At 51.4% G+C, this 13,177-nt stretch overlaps 1 protein-coding gene across 1 annotated transcript in view; it reads left to right on the top strand.

The window, feature by feature from the left end:
- LOC118077906 (LIM/homeobox protein LMX-1.2-like) overlaps window positions 1–13,177 on the top strand; it is a 104,984-nt gene that overhangs the window by 74,435 nt on the left and 17,372 nt on the right. Inside the window, exons 4-5 of the mRNA XM_035101631.2 lie at window positions 10,130–10,362; window positions 12,988–13,145. Of these exons, the coding sequence (XP_034957522.2) occupies window positions 10,130–10,362; window positions 12,988–13,145 (391 nt within the window). The remainder of the gene's footprint in view (window positions 1–10,129; window positions 10,363–12,987; window positions 13,146–13,177) is intronic.

The following is a 13,177-nucleotide window of genomic DNA, read 5'->3' as shown; positions in this document are numbered from 1 at the left end:
CTGGTAAATGCAAAGCCAGATGTTAGCTAGGTCAGAGGCTTATTAAGGGCAGCAGGCCTGGAAGAGCAGTTGTGCTTGCTACCTAACAAAGCAAAGCACATTTAGGTGCTGAATATTGCTGGAGAGAGATGGGACAATGGGAGGCAAGTGATTCTTGCCTGCAACTGCTGACGGAAAAGGAACAACGGGGAAGGGGGGGTTGTACAATGGCTTCTGCACTGACTCATCTCAGGGCAGCAGGAACAGTCTCCCTGAAGAGTGACAACTTGGGATTGCAGCAGCCACACCTTAATAATAATAATAATAATAATAATAATGTAATAACAATTTATTATTTATACCCCGCCCATCTGGCTGGGTTTCCCCAGCCACTCTGGGAGGCTTCCAACAAAAGATTAAAAATAGATTAAAACATCAGTCATTAAAAACTTCCCTAAACAGGGCTGCCTTCAGATGTCCACAACGTACCTAATAACCCTGATTTGCCTTCCTCAACCCAGCACCCTCTGGAAGTTGTGAGACAGAAACTCCCAACTGCCACAGCCAGTGATCAGAGATGCGGGAAGTAGGAGTCCGGCAATGTCTGGAGGGCACCAGGCTGGAGACAGTGGCCCCTGGACTATACCAATCCCTCTTCACAGTGGAAGGTCCAAGTATCATTCTTGTTTTAGATGTTTAACTTCTTTACCTGGTCCAATATCCTCAGGGGAAGGGAGGTTTGTACCCAGTACCCAGGAGGACATGGGTGGACCTTGCCTTAGACATAGTAATGGATGACAGATTCTGATCCTGGAAGCTGACTGCAGCTTGGAGGAACTTTGCCTCCTTAGCAGCTGATACAATTAAGGGCCAGACAGGACAACATACTTTTGGACAAAATTTGCCACTCCTGTTAAAATAGCCCTTTCATGAGAAATGCAATGCATATATTTATTTTAAAAGTTTATATACTGCTTCACCACAATCATCTCTAAGCAGTTTGCAAGGATACAGTGCAAATAATAATAATATATCAGTTAAAACTATAAAATCAAATTTCAATTAAAATGCTTTCTGGAATTTTAAAAAGTCTTTAGTAGGCGCTGAAAGTTCAGTAGGGAGGGGGCCTCTTTGACCTACGCTAGAGGGGCATGCCCCAAAATTGGGCCCTGCTGGAGATGAGCCATGCATCTGAGCCATGGGGGGCCACTAACCATGGATCCCCCAAAGACCTCAGTGATCAGGCAGGAATAGAAAGAGTCAAGTGGTCCCAGGTATCCTGTACCCCAGTTGTAAATTCATACAAGAACCTTGAGCCTGGCCTGTCAGCAGGTGGGCAGCCATTGCAGGCTGTTGAGCACCAGAACTATGAGCTGCTGGTGGTCTGTCCCCATCGACAGTCCAGCCACAGCCGTTTGCACCAGCTGGATCCTCATGTCCAGGCCCACACTGAGCACTTTGCAATAATCTACAACTATGTGTCTATCAGAGTTTAAAGGAATTCCCTCTCAACATCCCAGATCCCCCTCAAAATGAGGGGCCATAGTGATCCAAATATTCTGCAGCGGCCATCCATATCTGACAAGCAGCCAACACTTGCCAGCACTTGCAATATGATCTGGTCAAACTTCTTTTCACCCATCATCAAAACTGTACAATTCTGATGCTACATTTTTAAATTCTAAATGTTAGGTTTTGAGATCAGTTTTGAAATTCCATCGCAGGACTATCTGTCTGTTCCTCCTCATTTATCTGTTACATCTATATCCTCCCAAGGAACTCAAAGTGGTGCACATGGTTCTCTCCCCCTCCCCTCCATTTTATTTGCACAACAACCCTGTCAAGTAGGTTAAGCTAAGTGGCTCAAGGCCACCCAGCGAGCTTCTGGCCTGATGGAGGATTTGAACCCAGTTCTCTCAGATTCCAGCCGAACACAATCTTCCCGCTACTCCAGGGGTCAGCAGTCTTTTTCAGCAGGGGGCCGGTCCACTGTCCCTCAGACCTTGTGGGGGGCCAAACTATATTTTGGGGGGGGGGGTCAACGAATTCCTATGCCCCACAAATAACCCAGAGATGCATTTTAAATAAAAGCACACATTCTACTCATGTAAAAACACGCTGATTCCCAGATCGCCCATGGTCCGGATTCAGAAGGCAATTGGGCTGGATCCAGCCCCCCTGGGCCTTAGCTTGCCTACCCAAGCGCTAGTCCCCCCCCACTTGCTTTCCATACATACTTGCCTGCATTGTTTCTCTCTGGCGCTCAGGCTCTGCTTCTGTTTGTCTACATCTATATGCCTGCCTCTTTTTCAGCCCACAAGAAAGAAAAAAGTGGGCAGGAATCCTGCTCAGCCTTGCCCTGCAATCAGAACAGCCCCAGCCCATTCAAGCAAAAGTGCAAATCCAGGCAGGGGAGCATTCGGAAGGGATGAGCGGCCCTCCCTGGTAAATCCTCTCCATCCTGTGCTCGGCAAGAATTTGCTGGGAGGATTAACCCACGTCTTGTTCTCAATCCTGGTTTATGAGTTTCCCTGCTGGCTGGGAGGATCGTGTGTGTTTAAACAACAGCCTAATTAATCCTCATTTTATTACTTTCTCTTGTCAAGTGGCTAAAGAGAAGCTGTCAGCCCAGTGAGTCGCCCCACACACGTTTGCCTAGCTCCCAAATTACTTCATCAGAACCATCTGCTGCAATGCAAACCCCTTTGCTGGGGTTATTTATTCCTCCCTTCAAACGCCTCTCCATTCCAGGGGGCAGAAGATGTTAAAGGAAGTCTGAGGGTCATGAATCCAGGGGTTCCTTGGGGTGGGTGTGGAGGGAATGCATCCTCGGTGGAAGGAGTGGCTGTCAAATTGGCAGGATATGCTACAGGTAGGAAAGAAAATGGGATCTACTAAAAATTAGAAGAGACAGAGCTGGACAATTCAGGGAGATCATGCTAAAACTGAAGGATTTCTCTGACACAGCAAGGGGGGGAATGCAATGGGAGATTTACAGTTTATTTGTGTTGACATCTGGAAAGAGACCTTAGCCCCAACTGCATTTGCAGTATGTAATGCTTGCAAATCGTTGAAATTATTTTTATTTTATAAATTTCTACTCCACTTTTTCCAAAGCTGATTCTTCCTTAAAGCTGCAACATTTATTCAATCTGTTAGAACAAGTGATTAGGGATCTAGAATTAAGGGTGATTAATAAATACATACAGCATGCGAGCCCCAATTGATCAGATTATTCTAATTTATGAAGCTGCAGGATACAGAATAAAAGGGGTCTCTTTTCCTGTGTGCAAGTGGTAAAGAAATGCATCTTCTGAGACGATGCAGGTATTGGCTAAAACCTAAGGAAGTATTCTTTTTGTCTTTGAAAGTGTTTTTCTCGCATGCAGACTTGTGCAGATTTATTCCAACAGTTAACAGATCATGTGACCAAACCTGACGGCTTTGGAGGAGTAAATCAACACTGGTTCAAGTTTTTTGTAAGCCCTTGAGGATGTTTTTTCTCTGCGTTCCTTCTGCTTGCTGTTTGTGGTCTCTCTGATCAGGATAATACCGTGTTTCTCATATTTTAAGTCATCCCTACAAAATAAGCCATGACAGGATTTTCCTGAGTTGAAGAAATATAAGACATACCCCAAAAATAAGCCATAGTGGTGGGAGCAGGTCTGGATGGCGCCATGGAAGAGGAAGATGCCTGTCAGCGCCCGGAATCGGCTGCTGCTGCCCCTCCAAAATGTCCAGCAGCATGCACCACGCCAAGCGCTGACCCGGCGGTGGGACTGGCAAGAGCCGCAGCGCGCGCTGCTCCGAGCCCCGACCCGGCGGCGAGACCCGGCAAGAGCCTCAGTGCGCGCCGCGTGGAGCCCCGACCTGGCGGGACCCAGCAGCGTGCCCTGCTGAAGCGCCGACAACGCGCACAGCAGCAGCCAGTTCCGGGCGCCGAGCCGCAACAGGAAGAGGAGGGACGCAGCGGGACTCAGCTACAACGACAAAAAACACCCGGCCGAGCCTTCATTGGCCGCCGCGGCTGCCACTCGCTGGTCCCTCCTCTTCCTGTCGCGCGCGCTGCAGGTCCCGTCGGTCCCGCTGCTGGGTTGGCGCTTGGCGCTGGCGCTGCGGGACGCAGCAAGAGCCGCAGCGCGCGCTGCTCCGAGCCGGGATCCGGCAAGAGCCTCAGCGTGCGCCGCGTGAAGCCCCGACCCGGCGGGACCCAGCAGCGTGCCCTGCTGAAGCGCCGACAACGCGCCCAGCAGCGCAGCAGCAGCCAGTTCCGGGCGCCGGACAGGGGAGGTACCATACTGTAATTTTTTAAAAATATAATAAGACACCCCCCGAAAATAAGCCATAGGCTTATTTTCTTGAGAAAAAAAGATTATAAGACATGACTTATAATATGAGAAACACGGTATCACTTGATAGATGGATGATCTTGCCTCACAGCAGAAGGCTGAACAGTGGGGCGGAGGGGAGGGGGGTGAGGCCTTCCTGGCTCAATCCTTCTAAGCATAAGCCATGCCATTGCACTGGTGTTGGCTGGGGGGGGGGGGCATTTCCCAGTCTCCGTTAGCATCCCTTGAAAATCCTGCTGTACTGGAAGGTGAAATGCAAGATTGCATTGTCCACCGATCTTCCATTGAGAATGGCATCCTCTCTGTGGCATTCTTCCTGTGCTAAATCATTTCACTCACCTCTTGATAATATCATTTTGGCTGGTTTATTACATGAATCTCCTGGCATTCCTTCCTTCTGAGCTCAACACAACATGCTTGGTTCTCCCCTGTCTTCTCACAGCAATCCTGTGAGGTAGGATAAGGTCACCATGACTGAGTGAGGATTTGAATGTGGATTTCCTCAGTTTTGAGACACCTTACTGGCTCTCTCGTGTATTGTATGTGGTTCTCCAACTCCTGCTTCTCACTGTTAGGGGACAGTGATGTTGTCTGGCAGGGCAGAAACTTTCAGTATAGCATCATCATCATCATCATCATCATCATCATTTATTATTTATACCCCGCCCATCTGGCTGGGTTTCCCAAGCCACTCTGGGCGGCTTCCAACAGAAAAATGAAATAAAACAATTAAACATTAAAAGCCTCCCTAAACAGGGCTGCCTTCAGATGTCTTCTAAAAATCTGGTAGCTGTTTTTCTCTTTGACATCTGATGGGAGGGCGTTCCACAGGACAGGCGCCACCACCGAGAAGGCCCTCTGCCTGGTTCCCTGCAACTTGGCTTCTCGCAACGAGGGAACCGCCAGAAGGCCCTTGGTACTGGACCTCAGTGTCTGGGCAGAACAATGGGGGTGGAGACGCTCCTTCAGCTATACTGGACCGAGGCCATTTAGGGCTTTAAAGATCAGCAGCAACACTTTGAATTGTGCTCGGAAACGAACTGGGAGCCAATGTAGATCTTTCAAGACCGGTGTTATGTGGTCTCGGCGGCCGCTCCCAGTCACCAGTCTAGCTGCCGCATTCTGGATTAGTTGTAGTTTCCGGGTCACCTTCAAAGGTAGCCTCATGTAGAGCGCATTGCAGTAATCCAAGCGAGAGATAACCAGGTGCACCACTCTGGCGAGACAGTCTGCAGGCAGGTAGGGTCTCAGCCTGCGTACCAGATGGAGCTGGTAGCTGCCCTGGACACAGAATTGATATGTGCCTCCATGGACAGCTGTGAGTCCAAAATGACTCCCAGGCTGCGCACCTGGTCCTTCAGGGGCACAGCTACCCCATTCAGGACCAGGGAGTCCTCCACACCTGCCCGCCTCCTGTCCCCCACAAACTGTACTTCTGTCTTGTCAGGATTCAACCTCAATCTGTTAGCCGCCATCCATCCTCCAACCGCCTCTAGGCACTCACACAGGACCTTCACCCCTTTCACTGGTTCTGATTTGAAAGAGAGTTAGAGCTGGGTATCATCCGCATACTGATGGACACCCAGCCCAAACTCCCTGATGATCTCTCCCAGCGGCTGCATGTAGATGTTAAAAAGCATGGGGGAGAGGACAGAACCGTGAGGCACCCCACAAGTGAGCGCCCAGGGGTCTGAACACTCATCCCCCACCACCACTTTCTGAACACGGCCCAGGAGGAAGGAGCGGAACCACTGTATGACAGTGCTCCCAGCTCCCAACCCCTCTAGATGGTCCAGGAGGATGTTATGGTTGATGGTGTCAAAAGCCGCTGAGTGATCCAGCAGAACTAGGAAGCAGCTCTCACCTTTGTTCCTAGCCCGCCGGAGATCATCAACCCAGGGGCGGAGCAAGAGGGAGCGGGGGCGGGCTGCCCCAGGTACCACCCTGGAGGGGGGGTGACACCCTGGAGGGGGGCCCCGGGCCCCGCCCCCGCGATCACAGCTCCAAAGCCGGCAGGCCAAGAACTAGCTGACTTGTTTGCTTGCTCCCTCAGCCTGCTGGCGCCTGCTTGCTTGCTTTTTTAAAAAAAACATTTTTCTCAGCGGCAGCGCTGGGCCCAGGGATGCCTCTGCGCCGCCACCCCAGGTGTCCTAGGGGCTAGCAACGCCCCTGCATCAACCAGTGCGACTAAGGCAGTTTCAGTCCCATGATGAGGCCTGAATCCCGACTGGAAGGGATCCAAATGGTCCGCTTCTTCCAGGCGTGCTTGGAGTTGTTCAGCAACCACTCGCTCAGTCACCTTGCCCAAGAATGGAAGATTTGGGACTGGGCGATAGTTGGCCATATTGGCTGCATCTAAAGATGGTTTTTTAAGAAGCGGTTTAATAACCGCCTCTTTCAGCGGGTCTGGGAAGGCTCCCTCCCAGAGAGAAGCATTCACCAACCCGCGCAGCCCATCGCCCAGCCCTTCCCGGCTAGCTTTTATAAGCCAGGATGGGCAAGGATCAAGGAGACAGGTGGTTGGTTTCACTCGTCCAAGCAGCCTGTCCACATCCTCAGAGGTAACAGATTGAAATTGATCCCACGCAACTTGACTAGACAGACCTCTAGCACTCCCCCGCCCTGGCCCTGCTCCCACGGTGGAGTTTACCTCTTCCCAAATCTGAGTGACTTTACCTGCAAAAATTTTTGCAAAATCGTTGCAGGAGATCATGTGGCCCGTACTGAACCCCGATGGAGCAGGTGGTTCCACTAAACTGCGAACCACCTGATAAAGTCTCCTGCTGCTCTTTTCTGCAGATGCAATAGAGGCGGTGAAGAAAGTCTTCTTCAGCGTCACTACCAACACTTGGTAGGCTCTATATTGAGCTCTAACCCGTGTCCGGTCAGATTCAGAATGAGTTACCCGCCACCAGCACTCTAGCCATCTCAGTGATTGTTTCATCACCCTCAGATCCGTGGAAAACCACAGGGCTGTCTGGGCTCCATGCAATCGGAGAGGGCGCTTCGGAGCCAAACAGTCAATAGCCCTGGTTAACTCCACATTCCTGCGGGCCACCAGGGAATCGGCTGATAGGCCATCAACATGGGATAAAGCATCCCCCACCACTCTCTGGAAACCATTTGGATCCATTAAGTGGCGGGGGCGGACCATCCGAATAGGTCCCACCTCCCTGCAGAGGGGAAGGGTCGCGGAGAAGTCCAGTTGCATCAGGTAGTGATCTGACCATGGCGCTTCTTTAGTTTCGCTTTTACTTAGTGTCAGATCACCAACATCCATAGAGGTGAACACCAGGTCCAAGGCATGTCCGTGGCTATGAGTTGGGCCCAACTTATTCAGGGGCAGCCCCATGGAGGCCATGCTTTCCACGAAGTCCCGAGCAGCCCCTTGTAAGGTCGTGTCGGCATGGATATTAAAATCCCCTAGGACGACCAAACTAGGTGTCTCCAGGAGAACATCTGCCACGATCAGAGGCAGCTTGGGCAGGTTATCCTTGGTGCAGCGAGGAGGTTGGTACACCAGAAGGAATCCTGTACTGCCCCTATTGCCCAACTTCCAGAACATACACTCAGAGAACTGGATCTTCCCAATAGGACGCCTGGTGCAAACTAGTGACTTCCTAAAAATCACTGCAACCCCCCCTCCCCGCCCACAAGGCCTGGGTTGCTGTGCATAAGAGAAACCTGGTGGACAAGTAGCAGCTAAAACAGGCCCATCTGCTTCATCCAACCAAGTCTTTGTTACACATGCCAAGTCAAGTCTTCCATCCACGAACAAGTCATGGGTGGCAGTGGTCTTCTGAATCATTGACCTGGCATTGCACAGCAGCACCTTCAGGTCATGTGGGTATCCCTTGCTGATTCCAGTATCCATCCAGTCAGGACCAGACCCAGAGGCAGGGATAGTTTTCAAACAACGACTAAGCCTGCCTCCTCGGTAATGACGTGGTCTGGTCTTAGCGTAACTCCTCCTACCCGTGATCACTGAGATCAGTTGTCCCAGTGCATCCCCCCCTGTGGAACCTGCCCCAGCCATTTTGTTGGCTGGGACCCACTCCCAGGCAGCCCTGGCCCTCCCCTTAAGAACAAAATTAAACCTATATAAGCACACACACAAAAACAAAACAAAAAATACAAGAAAACAATACAGACAAAAAACAGAAAAATTACCTCCCCGCCACCGCCTGATGATGTAAGTGATACCTAGGGTTGCCAGCTTTTTCTAAAGGCTCTGTTCCTGTGCCTGTAACAGCAGCCCAAGCTCCAGAAATCCAAGTGGCAAACTGTTCCCATCCCTCCTCAACATTCTTCCTTCTCTGCCCAGGGCTTGCCCTCCTGTTGGTCAGTCATGCCACCATCATTTCAAGGAGGGCATTAATTACACTTCCTTTAAACAAGAGGAGCTAAACCCTTGCAAGGAGTTCCAAGCAGATAACTTGCCCTATCATCTCCCTCATAATCGTCGATCAGGATTTGTTCTTGTTTCTGTTTAGGAACCTCAATAAGGAAATTATGTTTCCAGCAATCTGGAGTTGACTAAATCAAGGCAAAAGCCAACAATAAACAGTTAACTAATTATTATTTCTAGAACATACAGATAAATAAAAGGGAAATAAAGGGAAAGCCATAGACCTTGCCATCTTACAGTAAGTAAAGATGGAACAAGAAGTTGCCTTGGCAAATGTATTTTCCCAAACCTGTGTTTGCTGAGATAACAGATGTGAGTATGGATGAAGCATTTGCTCAAGAGAATCAGCTGGCAGGGAAGATGGTCAGCCCATTTCTTTCTTGCTGATTCTTCCCTACAAACCCATGGAAGTGGTACGAAGAGCCCTATGGGATCTAATCCAGCATCTTGTGGTCACAATGGATGAGAAACACTCTGGGGGAAATATATATTGAAGCAGCTTTGAGCTTCTCAGATGAAGAGCAGGGTAGGTAAATCCTAGCTTGGGGTTTGGATTTCTTTTTAGCTGAGGGCTTGCATAGGAGAACAGACCTGCCACGTCTGAATGGACCAGGAAAACAAAATGGATGGTATGTTTGCAGACTCTGGGGGCAAAGCCACCCCAGCGGAGAGTGGGGGGGGGAGCAGGAACTAGCTTTGCCTCTTGCCTTCCTGGCAGTTGGCCAGGCTGAGTTGGCATCCGTCACCCGAGATCCTTCCTTAACAAATGGCCAAGTCTGTCCATCTGGCCTGTGGTAAGTCAGACATACTCATGGGTGATCAGGTAATAATAATAATAATTTATTATTTATACCCCGCCCATCTGGCTGGGTTTCCCAAGCCACTCTGGGCGGCTTACAACAGAAAAATGAAATAAAATAATTAAACATTAAAAGCCTCCCTAAACAGGGCTGCCTTCAGATGTCTTCTAAAAATCTGGTAGCTGTTTTTCTCTTTGACATCTGATGGGAGGGCGTTCCACAGGCCGGGCGCCACCACCGAGAAGGCCCTCTGCCTGGTTCCATGCAACTTGGCTTCTCGCAACAAGGGAACCGTCAGAAGGCCCTCGGTACTGGACCTCAGTGTCTGGGCAGAACAATGGGGGTGGAGACGCTCCTTCAGGTATACTGGACCGAGGCCATTTAGGGCTTTAAGGCCATTTAGGTAGGGAAATCTTCATAAATTGGAAAAGAGTTCCAGATTCCAGGCTACTGATGTGCCACACCTTATAAAGACACCCAGGAATGTATGCAAATGTAGCTGCACACCAAGCCTAGCTGTCGTATAGTCTGTGGACGGTCTCTTTCCGCCGTATCTGCTCTGCCTCAGTGTCCGGCTCCCCTTTTTTTCTCAGGCTCTTCCAGACTAAATGCAGTGGTTGCCTCAAAGCAGTGGCTCCCTCAGAGTTCATCATGCGGGTGCTGGAAAACGTCTATCACGTCCACTGTTTCTCCTGCTGTGAGTGCGAGAGGCGGCTGCAGCGTGGCGATGAGTTTGTACTCAAAGAAGGGCAGCTGCTTTGCCGCAGTGACTATGAGAAGGAGAGAGACATGCTGAGCGCAATCAGCCCTGCTCCCACTGAGTCAGGTGAGAGGCAAGAGCAGTAAGACCTTCTTTGTAGGGAGGGAGGCCAATGTCTCTGAGCATGGGCAGAGTCACCACTCCAGAGTCCTATCACCAGCTCTCAGACATCTGAGGCCGCATAAGGACAGTCCTATGTGGGAAAATGGATACCAAGCCCTCCCATTCTAGTTCCAAATTTGCCATCCACAAAGCCCCCATCTGCAATCCAAAATACACTTCTGTGGGGCAGGGCAGGGGAAACCCAACAAATTCAGGATGATTTACTTCCAAATAGCCATGCTTAAGAATGCAATGCACAAGTTCCTGTTTCAACCAGGAACAACAAGGCTTTGTGGCATCCTCCTTTGAAGCTGCTGACCTTAGAGAAGGGGCTAGAATGAACAGGTGCAACCTTAAAAGACAGAGGGTTGGACCCAAAGCTAGTCCTACTTAGAGTGGGGGGCCCTCCTCCAATGTGTGCATGCCGTGTCTCCACTTGCACTCGGTCCAGGCCTCCTTGCATGCAGCACTGGCTCCCAGGAGAGGCAGGGGCCATGGCATCCTCCAGGCGGAGGCAGTGCTCAGCTCCTCAGGATTGGGCCAGGTGGCTGTCACAGCGAACCCTCCTATGAGCCTCAGGCAGCAGAAGCCCCCCAGGCAGTGTCCCCCCAGCACAAACAGACCCTCCAGGGAAGCAGAACCAACAGTGGCAGCGGGGTTGGCTGAGATCTCACAAGAGTGCTCTGGAATCTCATGAGATCTTGTGCAGAGCATGGGATATCATGAGATTTTTGTGAGCTCTCACCAGAAGCAGGCACTGCTGTTTTGCAATTGCTGCCAGGCAAGGCAGACTTCGGCGTGGGGGGGGGAGTGGGATGGGGCAGGGCCAGTGGCAGGAATGCAGTGGGGCAGCATGTTCCCCTTTGGCTGCAAGTGGCAAAATGGAGCGTTGAGTCTCTGGTGGCAGCAGTTGGCTCAAGGGAGCTCTGGGCATTGTGGCTGCCAACCCAACGCTTCTGTGAGCTCAATGCCACCTCGGTCTGATGCTGTGACTGCTGGGAGGACCCAGCTGCCTCTCTTCTCCACCCCGAGGGGTGTCATATGCCTGGAATTTTTCAGACATATCTAGAATACTGTAGTTTGAAGTGTCCGGATTTTCACTTTTTGAAATATGGCAACCCTATCCATCCCACCAAGCCCCCACAGCTTGCATTTGTGAACAGACAGTTAAATCAAGGAAGAAACTCTGGGAGTTTATAGTGCGACCCCTGCAGGGGGGGGGGAATCCCAAAAAGGTGCCCCCCATGTCAACTGCCGCCATTCCCCCCCCCCACAGTAATATTGTCATTGAGGCTCTCTTCTCCTTCTTAAGAGTGGAGCTCTGCAGGATCAGTCCAGAGGCCCATCTCGGCCAGCATCCTGTTTTCACAGTGGCCAGCCAGGTGCCTGTGGCAAGCACCCAAGCAGGGCCTGCGTGCAAGAGCTCTTCTCCAATTCCACTTCACAGCTATGCAAGGAAAATGTTTGCCCTTCTTGATTTCTGAGCAAGAATGTCCATGTGTTGTTGAGGGAATTAGGGGCATCTGGGGCTCCTTAACCTGGATGGGCTCTAGGGCCACAGTAATCCTCACCCTCAACCTCTGCTCCCTTGTGGCTATACGCATTCTTGATAAAGGCTTCAGGAGTAAACTCTGAGGAACAATCCATACCTTGTAGGACATCTTCAGGAGAAGGCTCAGCAGTAAACCTGACACCAATCTGGAGTGGAGTCCCTTCTGGCAACTCCTGCCACCAAGCTGGTGCCAAATGTATTGCTCTGCTTTCCTTTAGACCACCTCAGCAAGGCTAAGAGGGGGTCTTGTCATCTGGACAGTCCAAGACCTCCATCCACACTGCCCAGGCTTGTGCCCCAAAGAGGCCATGTTTGTTTGTTGCAGCAAAAGCAACAGACAGGGCTGCCCCTACGGCCAGTCTGGTTGGCGCAGGGCACCACGGCGCCGGCCCGCCAGGAGGGCGCCGCAAGCTGTGCCCGTCCGCTGGCCGGCCGGTCCGCCGCACAGCTGCGCCCACGGCAACTGCGCTGTGCCTGCCCGCCTGCCCACCGCGCTGGGAAACGGGGCGGGGGGCGCCGGAGGGAACCGTCGCTCCACGGCGCCAGGGGCGCTTAAGACGGCCCTGGCAACAGAAAGGCTTGAATCAGTTTTGTAATGCCATAAGCACTCGCAGCATCTGATGGAATAGACTGTGATCCACAAAGACTTGGTGGCCTTTAAGGTGCCGCCTCAATTCTCATTTGTAAGGCTGCTCATTAAGATGAAAGAAACAGGAGACCGAGCCAGTATACATGCTAGCAATGCTCATTTATATTTTCCCTGGGGGGGCTTCCAGATGTTGTTGGACTCCAGCTCCCTTCAGTCTCACCCAGCCTGGCCAACCCCCAAGGATAAGGGGAGACATATTTTGGCAACCACTAGGGAGCTGCAGGTTCCTCGTCCACAGCACAGGTCCCTGTGGCAGGTGCTCCCATGAGAGAAGTGGCCATGAGGAACGCCTGTGTGTCTTGAAGGGGGCAGGACAGAGAAGCTTTCTCCCGCTGGGCACCCGATGTGGGGGTATCCTGAGTCCAGTGTTTTCCTTTTCCCTTCATAGTGAAGAGTGAGGATGAGGATGGGAGCCACCCGCAGGGCAAAGGCAGCGAGGAAGCCAAGGACCACAAGCGCTCCAAGCGGCCACGGACCATCCTCACCACCCAGCAGCGCCGTGCCTTCAAGGCCTCCTTTGAAGTCTCCTCCAAGCCCTGCCGGAAGGTCCAGTATCACAGAAGATCCCTTTGCATGGG

Source organism: Zootoca vivipara, unplaced genomic scaffold, assembly GCF_963506605.1.
Source record: "Zootoca vivipara unplaced genomic scaffold, rZooViv1.1 SCAFFOLD_39, whole genome shotgun sequence".
NCBI lineage: Eukaryota > Metazoa > Chordata > Lepidosauria > Squamata > Lacertidae > Zootoca > Zootoca vivipara.
This window is presented reverse-complemented; position numbering and strand designations above follow the sequence as displayed.